Source organism: Chiloscyllium plagiosum, chromosome 7 (genome assembly GCF_004010195.1).
Source record: "Chiloscyllium plagiosum isolate BGI_BamShark_2017 chromosome 7, ASM401019v2, whole genome shotgun sequence".
NCBI lineage: Eukaryota > Metazoa > Chordata > Chondrichthyes > Orectolobiformes > Hemiscylliidae > Chiloscyllium > Chiloscyllium plagiosum.
In genome coordinates, this window is record NC_057716.1 from 31155186 (window position 1) to 31174214 (window position 19029).

A 19029-nucleotide genomic window follows, 5' to 3' on the forward strand; every position below is an offset into this window, starting at 1 on the left:
ACTCATTTCTTGTGAGCAATATCACAAAGGGTCAACTGGTCGTCTGTGGTAATCATATGCGTGCTCTCGGACAAATTACATAACCAAATAAAAATCCTCCAGTCTCATTCATTTGCAGCCAGTGGGGAGTGTGAGCACTAGCTGATGAATGTCCACCGTTTAAAACAAAGATATTTTAATCCACCCCTTCACAAACCCTTTCACAAACCCTGTGTAATATTAGGCTTTGAACACTCCAAACCTTTATTTATCAGTGGGTTAACTAGTGGAGAGGAGAATTACAATGGTGCACATTAAATATTTGTCAGGCAAGGTCTAAAATTGTGATTCCTGAGCAACGCTAATCATTTGAGGAAGAGAGGAAAAATACTGACAGGCTTTACCATATGTTACCTTTCATTTTCAGCTTTTCTTAATGGAAGGGTACCTGTAAGCGATCAGGGTCAGGCAAAGCAATAAACAAACCTTTAGCTCCAAGGGATCACTTGACAGTCGTATTCTAAAGGTTCATGTCATCCTGCCAGTTGCTTCGAGCAGCTAATTACAAGTTAGTAAACTGGCCAGCAGAATGAGCTCATTACATTGCCCCAACACTCATCCACCCTGTAGAACTCCGTCTGAAGTCAAACTGACATGCTGCCTTTTGGAAATGCCCTGAGCTGTTACACGCTGTTAAAATAATGATGCAGACAGCAACTGATGAGATGGGATGAGATGGCTGCAAGCCTCCACACAATATGTATTTTCTTTTGCAATTCAGATAATTACAGTACTTGCTTTAATTGCAGGGCTTTTTTAGCATTTCTCAAAGGAATACAGACGAGATCACACCATGTACATCCAGTTTTGCGTCTCAATTATTCACCATGGGCTTGTCGATCCTGTGGTTACATACAATCAATGTCATATGCCCTGGTAGGAGTGAAATCCTTTCTCTTGACAGGACTTCCTACCATAACCAGATCCCTTCACACAAAAAAAAACACAGACAAAAGAATACACAACAAAAATATGTTAGTTCAGGCAGCAGCTCCCAAGTTGCATAGATCATAGAATCCCTACAGTGTGGAAACAGGCCATTCAGCTCAACAAATCCACAATGACCCTTTGGAAACTAGCCCACACAGACCCATTCCCCCTGCCCTATATTTACCCCTGACTAATGCACCTAACCTACACACCTCTGAACACCATGAGCAAGTTAGCATGGTCAATTCACCCTAACCTGCACATCTTTGGACTGTGGGAGGAAACTGGAGCACCCAGAGGAAACCCATGCAGGCACAGGGAGAACGTACAAACTCCACACAGACAGTCGCCCAAGGCTAACCACTGAGCCACCGTGCTCCAACCACTCCAACAACTTGCATGATCCACTGCAAGTTGCACATCATCTCAATATAGCAATATTGCCATTCCTTCAATGTGGTTGAGTCAAAGTCCTGGAATAGGCTACCTAACAGTACTGTGGGAGTACCTTCATCCAATGGATTGTGTCCCTTCAAGAAGTTTCCGCACTGGTTTCTCCAACGAATTAGTGTTGGGCAGTAATTGCTGATGTTGCCAGTGCTGTGCACATCACGGTAATAACTAAAGAGGAGATAGTTCAGTGGGTAGGTAACATATATCCCCTTTTTTAGAATCTACCTAGCCAATTAATTCAATCAATGATTGCGTGCAATTCTGGTCTCCTTCCTGTCGGAAAGATGTTGTGAAACTTGAAAGGGTTCAGAAAAGATTTACAAGGATGTTGCCAGGATTGGAGGATTGAGCTAAAGGGAGAGGTTGAATAGGCCAAGGCTGTTTTCATGGAGCATCGGAGGCTGAGGGGTGACCTTCTAGAGGTTTATGAAATCATGAGGGGCATGATAAATAGACAAAGTATTTTCCCTGGGTGGGGGAGTCCATCTCTAGAGGGCATATGTTTAGGGTGAGAGGGAAAAGATATAAAAGAGACCTAAGGGGCAACTTTTTCATACAGAGGGTGGCACATGTATGGAATGAGCTGCCAGACGAAGTGGTACAATTGCAACATTTAAAAGGCATCTGGATGGGTATATGAATAGGAAGGGTTTGGAGGGATATGGACCAGGTGCTGGCAGGTGGGACTAGATTAGGGTGGGATATTTGGTTTCCAGGATCTGCATTCAAAATAATCCAAGACACATGGCGTGGACAGCTTCTCAGGTGTAAGGTTTGTGTGTGGAATCAGCTGGAGACTTAATTGAGTGTTAGAGGGAAGTGTGGAAGAGGCTATAAATTTATCCAGTACCTGGGTGTCAAAGATGCCCCTAACTTATGGTGAATTGGAAAGCTCAGTCATCCTGTTGTTATCGCACTGAGATAGCTAATTTCAGAGACTGGAGCTGAGAGACTCTGGGGCAGAACAGGTAAGAGCTGGATGCTGACACTGACAGCTCGAGTCATGTAGTGTTGCATTAAAATTTCTCACATTGAAAAAGTACCACGTTTACAACAAAGGGGAACTGAGGTTGAGATATTATGGTACAGACAGTATTTCTGCCGACAGCAGACTGATTTCCTGAAGGTATGCCAGTTTGGATTCTAGCCAGTCAGTGACGTAGAAGCCAAGACATTTGCTTTCTGGATAGAGTTTTTTTTAACATAAAAAAACTACTCCATTTTACAGTTCCTTTCGTACACCAGGCCCATCTATCTGATTTATTTATTTATTTATGTTTAAAATAAATCCACCGCCAGTTAACAAATTAAAATAATTGACTGCTCGCCAGACTCATTGCAACAATGGTAAAAATTGAGGAGAGGTGGGAATTGAAGGAAGGGGCTAAATTACAATGGAATTGAAGGGGAGGAGGAATGAATCCCAGCCTCCATGGTGCTCACATATATCCCATTTTTTCAGAATCTACCTAGCCAATTAATTCAAACAATTATTGCGTGCAATTCTGGTCTCCTTCCTATAGGAAAGATGTTGTGAAACTTGAAAGGGTTCAGAAAAGATTTACAAGGACGTTGCCAGGGTTGGAGGATTTGAGCTATAGAAAATGGTTGAATAGGCTAGTACTGTTTTCCCTGGAGCATTGGAGGCTGAGGGGTGACCTGATAGAGGTTTATGAAATCATGAAGGGCATGATAGAGAGAGTCTTTTCCATGGGGTGGGTGAAGTAGAGCTAGAGGACATAGGTTTAGGGTGAGAGGGGAAAGATACAAAAGAAACCTAAGGGGCAACTTTTTCACACAGGGTAGTGCTTGTATGGAATGAGCTGCCAGAGGAAGTGGTGGAGACTGATACAATTGTAACATTTAAAAGGCACCTGGATAGGTAAATGAATAAGAAGGGTTTGGAGGGTTATGGGCCGAGTGCTGGTAGGTGGGACTAGATTGGGGTGAGATATCTGGTCAGCGTGGACAAGTTGGACCGAAAGGTCTGTTTCTGTGCTGTACATCACTATGACTAATTAACTCCAACAATCTGCTTAATGACTTGCTACATTAATGGGCATTCAGCTGCACCCGCTGGCTGCACTGACTGAGGGATTGTGGGCAAGTGATGGTAAATGACACAGTGCCCTCAGCAATTTCTGATGGGCATCACCTTCTTCTGAAACTGCCAGTCGCAATCTGGGAAGTGGTGCAATGTGAGCTTTGTAATACCTGATCCCTGCATGATTCTAATGCACAAGGTGTACGTTTTCTCTCCTTGTACAGTGGGATCTCACTGCTGATTCTGAAACAACAGTGGATAACATCCCTTCACTTCCAGTCCCTGGTGGAAATCAGTGCAGGCAATGTGTATGTGTCCGACAACCCCAACCTGTGCTATTATCACACCGTCAACTGGACCGTGCTGTTCAGAACCAGTTTGCAGAAACCAGTTATAAAGAACAACAGAAACTCTCAGAATTGCAGTAAGTAGCACGGCTCGGTGCAAACAGTGTCAACAGAACCCACCGAGATGTAAATTTATATAATTGGAGCAAATATAACACTTACACCCTGTCTAACTTTAATAATTGCAGAGTAATATTCGGTTAAGCCTGTTTCTGATCCTGAGAGATTTCTGGCCATTGAGATATGTTACAGTTAATCGTTCTGTTTCTCTCCTTTATCATTTTCCCTTGGATAACAGATGTTCTTACATATCTTTTGATGGGCTATAAAAATGCAGGGGGTTACGAGCATTGCAACTTAAAGCACCAAAATACTGCAAATGCTGGAATCTGTACTAAAAGCAACAAATGCTGGAGACAACAGTTTGCATCGAGACTCGAAATGTTAACTTGCTGTATGTCTGACCCGCTGCGATCTCCAGCACTTGTTGTTTTCAACAACTTAAAGGGTTTTTTTTCTGAATAGGATGAATGACAGGAATACATTTCCTTTCCCACAGTGAGAACTGGTACAGGAGGCAGGTGGGCAACAATACATGTTTGGAGTGCCTGTAGCTTGCGTAGATTCTGTGGAGAGAAATGGTGTTAATGGGTGCAATCTTCTGGGTTTAGTTGATGTCTCGTGCACTGCGCGCAAAAGCCCACTCTCACAAGGAATACCCGCTGGATCTCATACCCATCAGGCACTGAACAGGACACCAGCGGGAAGGGCCTTCCTGCTGACTATTGATAGTGCCCTAACTGCCTGGAGGTGGTGACCAATGAGAGGTCATCGGTGCCGGCATTCAGCCCTCCCATGGCAGAGGTACAAACCCTGCCCTACCTTTCCACCTAACCCCCCCCACCCACATGCCCCAGGACCAAGGGTGACCCAGGCTCAAAGGGGAGACTTTTGCAGTGGGTATGGTGAGAGAGGAGCCCAGACTACAATCAGAGACTCTCAGCAGCTTTGTTTTTTTAACCCCTGCCCCACCCCGCTCCATGGTTCTGCCCTTTATCAAAGAGAATATAATTTCACGTCAAGAGTCCTCTCCCTCCGTCTGACACGTGACTCCCACAGGTTTACCTTTCAGCTGAGCCGCCTGTCAGTTGGCCCACCAGGAGCTGAGAAACCTTTAGCCCTGAAGAGAAGAGTCTTTGAGGTGGTCTTGAACTGGTCAGTTAAGGGGTTTTAAGAGGAGGTGGGGTTGGGAATGTCATCCTGGGCCTTCTCTTCTGGAACATTCTAGCACGTGGACAGGAAGGTGACAGCTACCATTCCTGACGACAGTTCACCTCAATTTTCCAGACCTCCTGTGGGTCAGGAACATTCAGCCCAACATTCAGTCAGATACACTGTGAATTCCATCTCTCCCTCAACAAATGCTGTCAGAATAGCTGAATATTTTCAGCACTGTATAGTTTTATTTCAACTTCCCAGATCTGCAGAATTATACTTTTGTGGCATATGGAGCTGTTGGGAAACAGATACTGTGTGGACAATCATGGGTCTTGATGGTATTGTCTGAGCAAAATCCTGTCACTGTAGAGATTTTAATTAGCAATGGACAACAGGCCTTCATAATTTAAAAATGATTAATTGGCCAATCAAACAGAGTCACATTCGTCATGAGCTGCACTATTGTTTGCAGCTGGGAGATTGTTCGTTTGAGATTAACTGGCTTGAAATGGTCTATTTCTATAGAAGTTACTGCTGCACTCAGATTTTTATTATTTTCATGGAACATGAAGCAAGAGGAAATTGATGTCAAGAATGTATTTTATTCCTTTGTGCATTTTATGTAAAGTAAACCAGTTTGTTGGTTTCCTGTTGTGCCTAATGTCATTTTTTTCATCCATTTATTGGGAAGTCAAGTGATTCCACATGAAGTCGCACACAGAGCTCAATGTTTCAATGAAGTTGCTCTTTGATGGACAGTAATGTTCACTCTGGGTCATGGGGGTTGTGTAGATCTCTTGCATGAGTGACAGAGTCATTGAAAGCAAACATGCAGTTGTTGTGTAAAACTGCCACATTAGTAGCAGCACACTTGGTGAATTTAATTGACATTTTGTTTTTCTTGTGACTTGATGTTGGGGGCAAGTATATTAGCGTGGATAGAGGATTGGCTAACTAATAAAAGACAGAGAGTTGGGTTTCAGGATAGTGTGCCACAGGAGTCAGCGTTGGAGCCACAATTATTTACAACATATATTCTCGACTTGGATGAGGGAACTGAATGTACTTTAGCAACGTTTGTTCTTTGTTCAAATACAGGTGGGAAGACCAAGTGGTGCGGCTGACGCAAAGAATCTTCAGGAGAATATAATAAGTTGGGTACAAATTTGGCAGATGAGATTTAGTGTGGGGAAATGTGAGGTGGCACACATTGGCAGAAAGAATAGAGGAGCTGAATATGATTTAAATGGAGCAAGACTGCAGGAGGTTCCAACACAGACAGGTTGATTAACAACCTGTAAATCCTCCCAAACTGCATACGGCAAGCAGTAAAGTTGGTGAGCTGGGACTATGTGTTGCTGCAGTGAACAGCCTCCCCACATTAAAAGATTCCATTTGCAAGTTATTGTCATAAGCAAGTGTCAGTTTTGTTTAGAGGGATGTCAACACAACAGGAGACAGTACTTTGCAGCTAAAATAGAGCAGTATATAATTGGTGATTATATTTCTGTGCAATGCAGTGACATATCTTTAATCAGCATAGAAACAGACCATTCAACCCAATTAACCTACCAAAATTGTTGTCCTGTTTTGATTCGATTAGATTCCCTACAGTGTGGAAACAGGCCGTTTGGCCAACAAGTCCACACCGACCCTCTGAAGATTAACCCATCCAGACCCATTTCCCTCTGACTAATGCACCTAACTCTATGGGCAATTTAGCATGGCCAATTCACCTGACCTGTACGTCTTTGGACTGTGGGAGGAAACCGGAGTATCCGAAGGAAACCCACGCAGACATGGGGAGAATGTGCAAACACCACACAGACAGTCGTCTGAGGCTAGATTCAAACCCAGGTCCCTGGCACTGTGAGGTAGCAGTGCAAACTACTGAGCCACCCAGTTTTATCTTCCTCATCTCAGTATATCATTCTATACCCTTTTTTCACATCAACTAACTTCCTACAGAAAACATGTAAAGTGTTTTGCGTTTCAATATAAAGGTGTTCTTCTTTTAAACCATTGACGTTATAAGTGCCAATCTAATATTTGTAACTGTTATCAAAGCAAAACACTGCAGATTCGGGAAATCTGAAATAAGAATTCAGAGTCACATTGGACCTGAAACATTAACTTCTTTTCTCTCCGCCCAAGTGCTGCCAGAGCTGGTGAGTTTCTCCAGCACTTATTTTGTATTTATGGTCCTCAGTTTTGGTTCCTCCTACACATTCTCTCCAGAATTGCCCATCCCTTCTTTTCAAATCATTTCTTAAGCCCTCTCAAAGCTTCCTCCTTTCCAAAGCTAACAGCACAAACCATGGGCTACAGTCATTCCATCTTTGCATGTATTGGTGCTGCCCAAGTGTTTCTGTGGCAGTGGGTCATGAGAATGGATGCACTAAATGAATAATGGCTGGAAACTGGCCGTGCGATGAAACCTCCAGAGAAATACATTCAATCACAGTTGGCAACTCTTAAAGTCCGCATCTTCTGCATATCAAGGTGGAGAGGATCCTTAGCATTGATGTATGGTGGGAGGCACAGCATGGCTTTCTTTCATAGAAGAGACCCTAGGCAGGCCATATCTTCTTGTGATGCAGTGCTAGTATCCTATCTCTGGACCAGGAGACACGGGTGCAAATCCCACATGCTCCAGCGGGGTATAATAAAATCTCTGAACGGATGATTAGAAAAAGACCTAATCCTTTGCTTACTGGTGATTAAGTAGTTGACTGTCATGACCTGTGTAACTAGGCAGATTTATTGAGCGAGATTTTTGTTGCTTTCACAGCCTCCGACAGGATGATGTGTGACCCTCTGTGCTCTGATGATGGGTGCTGGGGTCCAGGCCCAAACCAGTGCCTGTCTTGCAGATTCTTCCGTAGGGGCAGAACTTGCATTGAATCTTGCAACCTGTATGAGGGGTAAGTCTGAAAAACAAACTCACACAAAATTTTCCTCATTCAGTCATTCAGTTCATCGATCGAGCCGTGTAACTGAAAAGGTAGAAAGAAAGGATTTGTATTTGCTTGAAGAACTCGGATACAAATAGTTGAAATAAAATACCCTGAGACACTTCACAGGACCTTTACAAAACAAACTACTGATACCGTGCCACATAAGGTCAAATGACCAAAGCCTTGTTTCAACAAGGTAGTTTTTAATTAGTGTCTGAAAGGGGGAATGCAATTGATGGTTGAAGGAAGGGATTCCATAGCTTTCAATTTAAACCGTGAAAGACACAATCACCAATGGTGGAACAGTTAAACTCAGGACTTCTTGGGAATCCAGAATTAGAGGGTACAGAGATCTCACAGTATGGTAGGGCTTGAGGAGATTCACAGATAGAGAAATAATGAGAATTGTGAGCCTGAGATGTTGTTTAACTGGGAACCAATGTAGGGCAGCAAGAACAGGGCAGGAGAATTGGAGCAAGTTAGAATTCAAGCATCAGAACACTTCACACATGTAAGGTGCACCAGATGTGACCCTGGTTATCAAGAATATAAATTCTGAGTAAACCTTCTAAGACAGGGTTTGTTGACTTCAGAAACAAAAAGAAATGAGCTGATTGATTTTTGCAAGATGGAAAAGAAGATTTACACAAATTGATAAGGATTAACACCTTTTTGGTTAGGTTTAGGATACAGACAGCAGAGTTTTGGATGATCTCAAGATTTCAGACTGTGGGGGGGAAGCTGCCTGGGAGTGAGTTAGTACATTCATGTCCGGATGCAACAGAGACATTAATGTGGATTTCAGCAGCTGCAGAACAGACGTATTTGCAAAGATCGTGATATAGTGCAGGTGCCTTGTTGGAATTTTTAATAAGACTAGAGCTCACAGGCACTGATGTGTCCCGCAGTAATTTTCAGTGTCCTGAGGTAGTTGCACACTCGACATTTTGTATTCATAAAAGATGCTGATAATACCAGGCAAAGGATGTGTTCCATACACGACAGCCGATGACAGTTATTGTAAGATAGCAACATCATTCCTGGCTGGGAGAAGCAGACCATTTTGTGAGACTTCATCTAGAGTATTATGAACAGTTGTGAGTGCCACATTGTAGTGAAGATGTGAATGCACTGGAAAGAGTGTGGGAGTAATTTACAGGAATAGTTCCAGGAATGAGGAACTTCATTTAGATTGAAGAAGCTGGGACTGTTCTCCTTGGAGAGAAGAAGGTTGAGCAGAGATTTGAGACAGGTTTTCAAAATCGTGAGTGGGCTGGATAGAGGAGATAAGGAAAAGCTATTCCCACTCATTAAAGGAACGAAAGGACGTAAATTTAAAATGATGTTGTAAAGAAGCAAGAATGATATGAGACAAACTTTTTCAGTGATTAGGGTATGGAACACAGAGCCGAGAAATGTGGTGAGGCAGGTTCGTTAACGCATTCAAGAGGCTTTGGATGATTATTTGGATAAGAATATTGTGCAGGGATTAGGGGAAAAGATTAGGCACTAGGGGATAGAGCCAGGTCAGGCACGATAGGGCAAATGGCCTTTTTCTGCACCCTAACAATTCTGTGATTCTGGTAGACAGTAGTCCTTGGAAAATGATAGTGCTTGGAGTTGAAGAAAGGTAGTCATAATTGGCTGGCTTGCCATAGTCCTGCATTCTCTTTTGCGGATGTAAGTACCTTTATATGCAGTCAGCACTTGACATATGGAATCGTACAATGGAAAAACATGTGGGTTATTTGAGCTCTGGGAGTGCCATTGGAAGAAACAGCAAGGCAAGGGTTAAAATAATAGCAGACACCAGTTTTGAATGACTGGATGAGTGAAAATGGCTTTGCATTTTCCACTTCCTGCTGATGTGGAAATGAAAGGAGACACGAGAGGAAACTAAAGAAGAGCTGAGAAAATTGAAAGTTTTTCCACTGTCTGTGGGCTGAAATATGAAAGAGCTATAGAATTAACTTTTAAATCTTGGACAAATAAAAATAGCATCCCTGCTCTCAGTGCTGCAGAAAGGAGTCTGCGTCTCACTGAAGAGCAAAAAAGCTAGACAAGAGAGATGTTGAAATCTTTGAAAACATGCTTTGAACCCACATTGTTGCTACTTATGAATGACATTTCTTCAATGTCAGGGCTTGGCGGGAATGGAAGGCAATTGATCAATAAGTAACCACACTGGTACATCTAGCTAAATCCAATAAGTTTGGATAACTGAAGGGTGATCTTGTCAGAGATAGGATTGGCTTCGGCATAAGAGATCCTGTTGTGAGAGCAGACCAGTTGAGAGAGGAGAAACTCCTGAGGAAGATATTGACATGTGCAGAACACGTGAGTTAGTTTGGGTGCATTAACGGCAAACAGAAAAGGTTTTACATTATGTGAAGATACATTCCAGGCTGAATGAGAACAACGGATTGGGAAAAGGAAGGAACATTTGCAGGCAAGCCAACGGAATGATCAAGGCAGAGTCTGAATGTAGATAACCCGGGAGACATCACACACAACAGAAAAGGAGCTTGAAGAAAGTAGGGATCCAACTGCAAGAAGTGAACTCACTTTGCAAACTCGTGTTTACCTAGTAAGATGCAAAAATAATTTTTTCTTAAGATGTCAGTCAATGATTCTGAGAACTCACTTAAAACCATACAAACACGATGGCGTCGTCCAAACCAGGGATGACAAATAGTTTGTGATTGCTAGGAATCACATGTCAAAGCAAAGTGTCAGATAGACACCGGAGCCTCATGTCATATTGTTGAGCTTCACAAAATCTCTCAAGGTGATGATTCAAGAAAGAAGACGTGAAAGCTCAGGTCGAGGCTATGTGGTAGATTATTCCTCATGCCAAGTGGACAACTGAAGCTGAGAGCCCAATGCATTGGGTAGAATGAAGATGTGGAGTTCCTGATAATAAGTATTAAGCAAAGTCCAGCCTACTTTGGCTGAAGCAAGTCTAAGACGTGAACTAATAACTCGAAACATGACCATGAAGATCTGAAGTTCTTTGCAGGCTACAAGACGATCCAGTGATGATGAAATCCTAAAATATTATGAAGATTTTTTTTCCAGGTCACGGGTGTTGTCCTGGTGGATATCATCAAAATTGATGAGAGTGAGAGAGCGACCCAGCATCTGGCGAGGAGAGTTTCAGCTGCCCTCAAGTCCAGCCTCAGAGACAAGAGAAAGGATGTGGAAGAGATGAATCAAAAAATGACAACACTTCCAGACTGGATTATCAGGAAGACAGCAATGAAGATATCTGGAAAGCTGAGGGTATTCATGGATCCAGAGGGTCACTATAAAACTTTGAAGAGATCTCACTGCACTATGGAAGGAAATGTTGTCTCAACTTTCCAAGGCAAAGGATTTTATTAGAAACTGATGTGAAGGATGGTTGCTGGCAAATTAAGTTATTTTCAAGGTAATTTTATCACTACATTCTAGATGCTATTTAGAAGTTGCAGCTGGTTGTGTTTGCCGTTTGGCATTTCCACAGCTCAAGAAGAGGTATCAACGCACCCAGAATGAGCTAGTCAGTGACCTTCCTGGAGTGACAGTGATAGTGGATGATCTGCTAGTCCATAGATTTGGAGAGGCACCAATGGAAGAAACCGTTGTGTGGACCATGATCCGTGCGACTGCCAGAGAGACCTGGAAAGATGTGCAAATAAAAATTGAAAATCCCTGAAGTCAAGTACATTGGGCATGCAATGACCTCAGAAGGACTTCATCTGGGACCTGACAAGGTGAGAGCCATAACAGTGATTAGCAAATGAGAAAGCAGTCCAATGATTTTGTGGATTCCTGAACTATTTGGTAAATTTCTTCCCTAATTTGTCACCAGAATGCAATGAAAGCTCACTGCTAGGATGTGTTGGGGCCCAGAACACAACAAACTTTCATTTTTGACCTGAAGTCAAGCAATCAATGATGCCGCTGCAATGGTACGACAATATCAATGAAAAAGTTACTTTGCACTGTAATGCCAGCAAGAACAACTCATTACATTTGCATCCAGGGTATGAATGCAAACTAAACAACATTACACTCAGATTAAGAAAGGCTGCCTGGTGATTGTCTATAGATGTGAAGCTGGAAAAGCACGATAGACAATAGACAAAAGGTGCAGGAGTAGGCCATTCTGCCCTTCGAGTCTGCACCACCATTCATTATGATCATGGCTGATCATCCTTAATCAGTAACCTCTTCCTGCCTTATCTCCATAACCCTTGATTCCACTATCCTTTAGGGCTCTATCCAACTCTTTCTTAAACGAATCCAGAGACTGGGCCTCCACTGCCCTCTGGGGCAGAGCATTCCACACAGCCACCACTCTCTGGGTGAAGAAGTTTCTCCTCATCTCTGTCCTAAATGGCCTACCCCTTATTTTTAAGCTGTGTCCTCTGGTTCAGCACTCACCCATCAGCGGAAACATGTTTCCTGCCTCCAGAGTGTCCAAACCTTTAATAATCTTATACCCTTTACCTAACTTGACTCCATTTAGGTAGTAATCTGCCTTCCTGTTCTTGCCACCAAAGTGGATAACCATACATTTATCCACATTAAACTGCATCTGCCATGCATCTGTCCACTCACCTAACCTGTCCAGGTCACCCTGTAATCTCCTAACATCCTCCTCACATTTCACCCTGCCACTCAGCTTTGTATCATCAGCAAATTTGCTAATGTTACTATTAATAACATCTTCTATATCATTAATATATATTGTAAAAAGCTGCGGTCCCAGCACTGATCCCTGCGGTACCCCACTGGTCACTGCCTGTCATTCCGAAAATGAGCCGTTTATCACTATTCTTTGTTTCCTGTCAGCCAACTAACCTCCTACGTGGGACTTTATCAAAGGCTTTCTGAAAGTCCAGGTACACTGGATCTCCCTTGTCCCTTGTCCATCCTCAAAAACGAGAGGCCAGACAGCGTTTGAACAGCAGAAAAGTCAATGTATCGGGCTGAAACATTGACTTTCCTGCTGTTCAGATGCTGTCTGACCTGTTGTGCTTTTCTAGCTTCACAACTCTTAACAATGGCTTCCAGCATCTGCAGTCCAAGTGCCTGGTGATTGTCCCGTCTTGTGAACAGTTTAGTTGATACCTGTTTGGGAGAGACAGAGTGACAGTGGATTCAGTTCACAACATCTTTTCTCAAACTGCTTCTATCAGCTTCCATGTGTCTGCCAAGAGCCCTACTGCACGTCGAGATAGCATCTGGACGTGACATACGAGATGGGAAACAGATGTACATTGATGAAATACTGTTGGGCGCAGGGCATTATATGAAGAAAACTGAGTGAAATAACTCCACAGAGGCCATTATCCCATCATCAGGTCACTTTTTATTTACACTGATCCAGTTCCCTCAGAGCCAGCTCTGAGAGTGAACAGAACTTCTGATATTCCTGTTGTTTTCTGTCAGTCAGAACTCCATTATTGGACCAGATTAATCGCCCTAATCAGGGAACTCATACTCTGATGTCTGCCTGGTTGACCTCATTACAAACACTCAGGATGCTCAGACAGAGCGTGATAACTTCCACATTTAACAAGGAGAAACAGTTTGATGTGCTCTGGAAGTCATCAACCCAAAATCTGCGCTATTTAAATACTAGATGTGCAGAGACTGACAGAAGTGGAACTGGCTAGAATTAATACTATGGAAACTGATAATTGATTATTTTCCTTCTGACCATGTATATCGGGTAATTGGCTTAAGTTGGAACTGCAAATGATAGTGCATGTTACTTTTTTTACGAAAAGAGAATGTTTGGAGAAACGCAATTGTACTTGGTGTACTAGCTGGCTTGCCACTGTCGTGTGACATGTATCGCTGCTGTCAGTGCCTTTGTGAGAAGTTTGTGGCAGTCATTGAACACACATGACTTGAAACACTTGGTGACTGGGAAATGTGACCTTTGTGCAGCTTGGAAGATAAGATGTAAAGACATTTGTACATTATATGCAGAGGTCCCACACTACTTTTGGATCTTAAGTGGCTTGGTGTAATTGTTTAATCCCCTTTTAACCCCTCCCTGTCTAGATTACATTAGATTAGATTCCCTACAGTGTGGAAACAGGCCCTTTGGCCCAACCAGTCCACACCAACGCTCCGAAGAGTAACCCACCCAGACCCACTTCCCTCTGACTAAAGCACCTATCCCTACGGGCAATTTAACATAGCCAATTCACCTGCCCTGCACATTTTTGGACTGTGGGAGGAAACCCACACAGACACGGGGAGAATGTGCAAACTCCACACAGACTGTTTGCCCGAGGCTGGAATCGAACCTGGGACCCTGATGTTGTGAGGCAGCAGTGCTAACCACTGAGCCACCGTGCTGCCCCATTACAATTGTGGAACTTGAATTCACCACTCATATATTGGAGAAGCAGGAAACATGACCGCCACCAGCTTACTCCATCTTAAACTCCCTGAGGCACTTGCTAAGGTGCCTCTCAATCCCGCCTGCGATTTTGAAATTTCTTTCGGTGAACTCAAACTGTCGCTGGATGTGCGTGGCTGTCATATTTGTCATGACTAACTATCGTCAGCACTGGAGCTGGGTCCTCGCCCAGTTTCTCTGACACTCTTCACCTTGTTCCATTCGAGAGTGTGATGCTGGAAAAGCACGGCAGGTCAGGCAGCATCCGAGGAGCAGGAGAATTGACGTTTCCGGCATAAGCCCACCACCTCGTGCCACCTCTGTGGCCTTGCCAACTCTAATTGGTAAGGCTTCAGAAGCATTCCCCACAGCCCCCCACCCCACCATTTGCCTGCTGCCTATCATTGCAGCTGGTGCCAGGCAGGCAGCCTCCTCCTCCAAAAGGCATCCAGAGTCCCTTATTTGGTGCTTGAGCTGACATTCCTGGACGATTAGGCCATTTATGTTTGAAATCAAATTCACAAGAGCCACACAGCTCAGGTATGGATTCAACCTACAGTCCGGTTCCCAGCCCCGCACTGAACGTCTCACCTGCATCTTGAAGATGAGAGGAGATATGGCTCTGTATAAAGGTCCTCTAACCAATCTCTTCAGCCTACTCCTTCACTTGCTCTGACATCATGGACCTTGGCCCCTTAATCCAGCTCTCTCATTTCAGCAGCAATTGGTGATTTTGAATTTTCGTGTTATTATCCTACTCTCAATCAAAGTTTGCAGCAAGGTAATTGTTTCACTTTTTTTTTTCTGTTTTGCCTAAATGAGGCTTTGATAAAAATGTCAACTCTTTGATTCTAGTTAAAGTCTAGATAGATTGTTTACAATTAAGAACCACTAATTGTGTGAGGAAAATGGTGGAATTAGTTTGAGAGAGATGAATTTAGAAGTACTGTATGCATTTCCCTTGGTAGGTGTAAAAATATAACTATTATTATTTGTCATGGAAAACAGCTGTGATTTCAAACACTGGTACACTGTCTTTAATTAAAGCAGCTCACTTACATTGTAATACTTTCTTATTAAATATCATTTGACAGTGCTTATAAACTCTGCAATTTAATTTGTTTCAAAAATGCTTTTGGACACATTGGGAACTAGTGACGTTATCTCCTGACATCTGACTATGCTTTTCCAGCTGTTTATCCAATTATCTATTCATTAAAATACAAGCCCCCATGAAATTCTGTTGATCTGAATCACTTTATTACTTGCTCAATATTTTTGGGAAGGGGTCAGTCAGCACTCTGAAACCAAGTGGTGTCCCTGTGTCAGAAATGAATGGAGAAAGACTCCTTTTATTATTGGTCACTACAGATCATTCATCTATTTGAAAGTGGCATTGAAAGGCAATGCTGAAGGTATCAGCTCGCAAGTTAAAGTGCGCCTTGATGATCTAAGAAAATGACCCATTAGTGGGCGGCACGGTGGCTCAGTGGTTAGCACTGCTGCCTCACAGCACCAGGGACCCCAGTTTGATCCCTGCCTCGGGGGACTGTCTGTGTGGAGTTTGCACATTCTCCCCGTGTCTGTGAGGGTTCCCTCCGGGTGCTCTGGTTTCCTCCTGTGATCTAAAGATGTGCAGGCCAGATGAACTGGCCATGCTAAATTGCCCATAGTGTTGGGTGCATTAGTCAGGGGTAAATATAAGGTGAGGGAATGGGCCTGGGTGGGCTGCTCTTCAGAGGGTCGGTGTGGACTTGTTGAGCCGAAGGGCCTGTTTCCACACTGTAGGGCATCTAATCAGCAATTGATATAAGGATGACCCCAAACAGTCCCAGCAGCATATGGGACTTGATTCTGGAGGAACTTGAGATTGGAGTAAATGCCGGGTCCCAATACCCAGCCACACCATCAAATGTGAACACCTGGCTGCTTTGGTTTATTAAAGGTTGCCAGGAAGGAGAGCTATATTTTGAATGTGGGTGGCATGGGCAGGCGGCAGCCATGACAGTGCTGCTCGCTCATGGAAGAGCGCAAGGGGCATGCCCAGAAGTGGCCAAAGCATTCCAGGTTTTTAAATATATACTTACCTTTCATCGAGAAGGTTTGCTGGGCCATTTCATGGGAAGTTTAGAGTCCACACTGTTGTAGCTCTGGAGCCATGTGTTGGTAAGGACGGCAGATTTCCTTCCCTGAGGCGAAAGTTCTAAGTCATGTCACTGAGACGGATTTGTTGGTCTCAGGGTCCATTCAGAGAGGGAGCAGCGACTGGAATCTCATTGCTGCGTATGCAGCTGGCAGAGGATATCAGTGTCGAGAGTGTGGTGCTGGAAAAGCACAGCCAGTCAGGCAGCATCCCAAGGAGCAGGAAATTTGACGTTTTGGGCCAAAGCTCTTCATTGGAAATAAGGGTATTAGTGGTCAATCTATGCTAGTTGCTTCTTCCCATCCTTAGAGAATCACATCTTTAGATTTCTTTGCTTCTCACCAGAATGTGAAAGTAGTTTAAATCAAGAAATGATACAATACAGGAGAGGGCCACTTAGTCTGCTATTTCTCTAACAGTCATTCCTACTTCTGTTGTTTCTCCTCATAGCCCTATGCATTCTCCCTATTTACTTATGTAAATATTTATCCAGTTTTCTCCATGGAAATTTAAATCAGCTTTCATGACCCCTGTCAGGCAGTGAATTATAGATCCCAGCAATCACTAAATAACTTATTTTCCTCATGTCTTTTCTTTTTCCCTAACCAAGCACCTTAAATCTGTCTTTTGTCATTACCCATCTCTCCGTCACTGGAAGAAATTTCGTTTTCAGCCTTACTCCATCAAATCCATTCACGTTTTGCAACAGGTTTGCCCAATCTCATCTTAACATTCTCTGTCGTAAAGACAGTAAGTCGGGGTTCTCTGGTCTCTTCAGGTATTTTTCATTCCTCACCTCTGACATCATTCTCAGAATTCTGCTCTCGGACTTCCTTCAAGGTCTTGATGTCATTCCTTAACATTGTTGCTCACCCTGGAGTATAAACTACAGCCGAAGCTCTGTGAAGTCAAGTCTCCTTGCTCTTGTGCCCTATCCTTCAGTTCATAAAGCCAGGAATTTAACTTGATTTCCTGACAGGCTCCCCTGTTTGTGCTAGCACATCCAAACATTTATGGATAGATGTCCCCGCCTTTCTGTTGCTTCACCCCCTTAAAAATTGAGCTGATTAGTTTTTTTTTGTATTACTTGAAATAAATTATGACTTCACATAATTTCACAGTCCTGCGTGCTAATTTTTATTCTCCATGCAGTTGCCCATTTCACCAGTGTGCACGTCTTCCGATATTACCTTCATCAGACAGTACATTGGCCATTTCCATGTTATCTACAGACATGAGTTCTCTGCCTTGCATATTGAAGAACAGGTCATTATTGTACATCAGAAAGAACAGTGATCCCCTGGGGAACACCATTGTATACTCTCTTCCAATCTGATAGTAATTATCCATCTCTGCTACTCTCTGCTTTCTGACCTGTGATTAAGTGACTAAAACTTCTTTATACCCATACGTAAGAAAGCTGTCATGTGAAACTGGATCAAACATGTCTTGGAAGTCAGAGACCAAAACAGAAATTGCTGGAAAAGCTCAGCAGGTCTGGAGTTCTTTCACCTCGAGTTCAATGGAACTGTTCTGCAGAAGGGTCACTGGACTTGAAATGTTAACTCTGCTTTCTCTGCAGAGATGTGGCCAGACCTACTGAGTTTTCCTGGCAATTTCTGTTATGGTTTCTGATTTCCAGCATCTGCAGTTCTTTTGATGTTTTATGCTTTGGAGGTCCATGCATACTTAGTACACTTAATAACCCTCCCTGTTATTTCAGAGACCTCAGTCACATTAATAAACTTAATTTCCATTTACTAGCCCATATCTTTCCAAATGTGAATTAAAATTGTTAAGGTTAATTGTCTCTAAAGGAAGTTTTCCACCTCCAGCATTGGGGAGACTGAGATTGTCATTGCTGGGTTTATTCCCTTCCCCTTGTAAAACCATCTGCAATCCTCCAGTCCTCAGGCACTACCCCAATATTGCAAGGATGTGGAAGGATTGTGGTCAGAGCTCCTGCTACTCTCCACAATCTAGGATGTAACTCCTTGAGACAGGGTGGCGTTCCTACTTTGAGATCAGCTAACCTTTTAATAACCTTTACTATATTTATTTTTAACTGATTAACTTCACTAGCCCCTCATTGCTACTGTGACAGTAGCCTCTTCATCAAAGTATTCATTTAGGACCTCAGCCCTGACCTTTGTCTCTTTGAGAATATCTCCTCTCTGGTGCATTCTGGGCCCGAGCCACTCATGTTTTATTATCTACAGACTTTAAAGCAGCTTTGTGTTCCCTTTGATGTTAACGGCTAATCTGTACACTCCGTTTGTCCTTCTTATTCCCATTTTTAAATCTTCTGCGTACTTATGTAGTTGCTGTCATCAACTTTGTTCTTCACTCTCTTTCTCCTTTCCCAGCCCTAGCATTTTCTTCCTGCCTCGTTATAACCCTAAACAGTTCAGTAAGGCCAGCTTTCATTATGTGAAAGAAGCAATGCCTCCTTAATTTTATTCATCCAAGGAGCTTGAGCTTTAGACGCCCCTCTT

At 43.2% G+C, this 19029-nt stretch overlaps 1 protein-coding gene across 1 annotated transcript in view; it reads left to right on the top strand.

Moving 5' to 3' along the window:
* Nucleotides 1–19029, top strand: part of LOC122551916 (receptor tyrosine-protein kinase erbB-4-like) — a 958043-nt gene that overhangs the window by 666568 nt on the left and 272446 nt on the right. Inside the window, exons 12-13 of the mRNA XM_043694485.1 lie at nt 3691–3890; nt 7823–7955. Coding sequence (XP_043550420.1) covers nt 3691–3890; nt 7823–7955 — 333 coding nt within the window. The remainder of the gene's footprint in view (nt 1–3690; nt 3891–7822; nt 7956–19029) is intronic.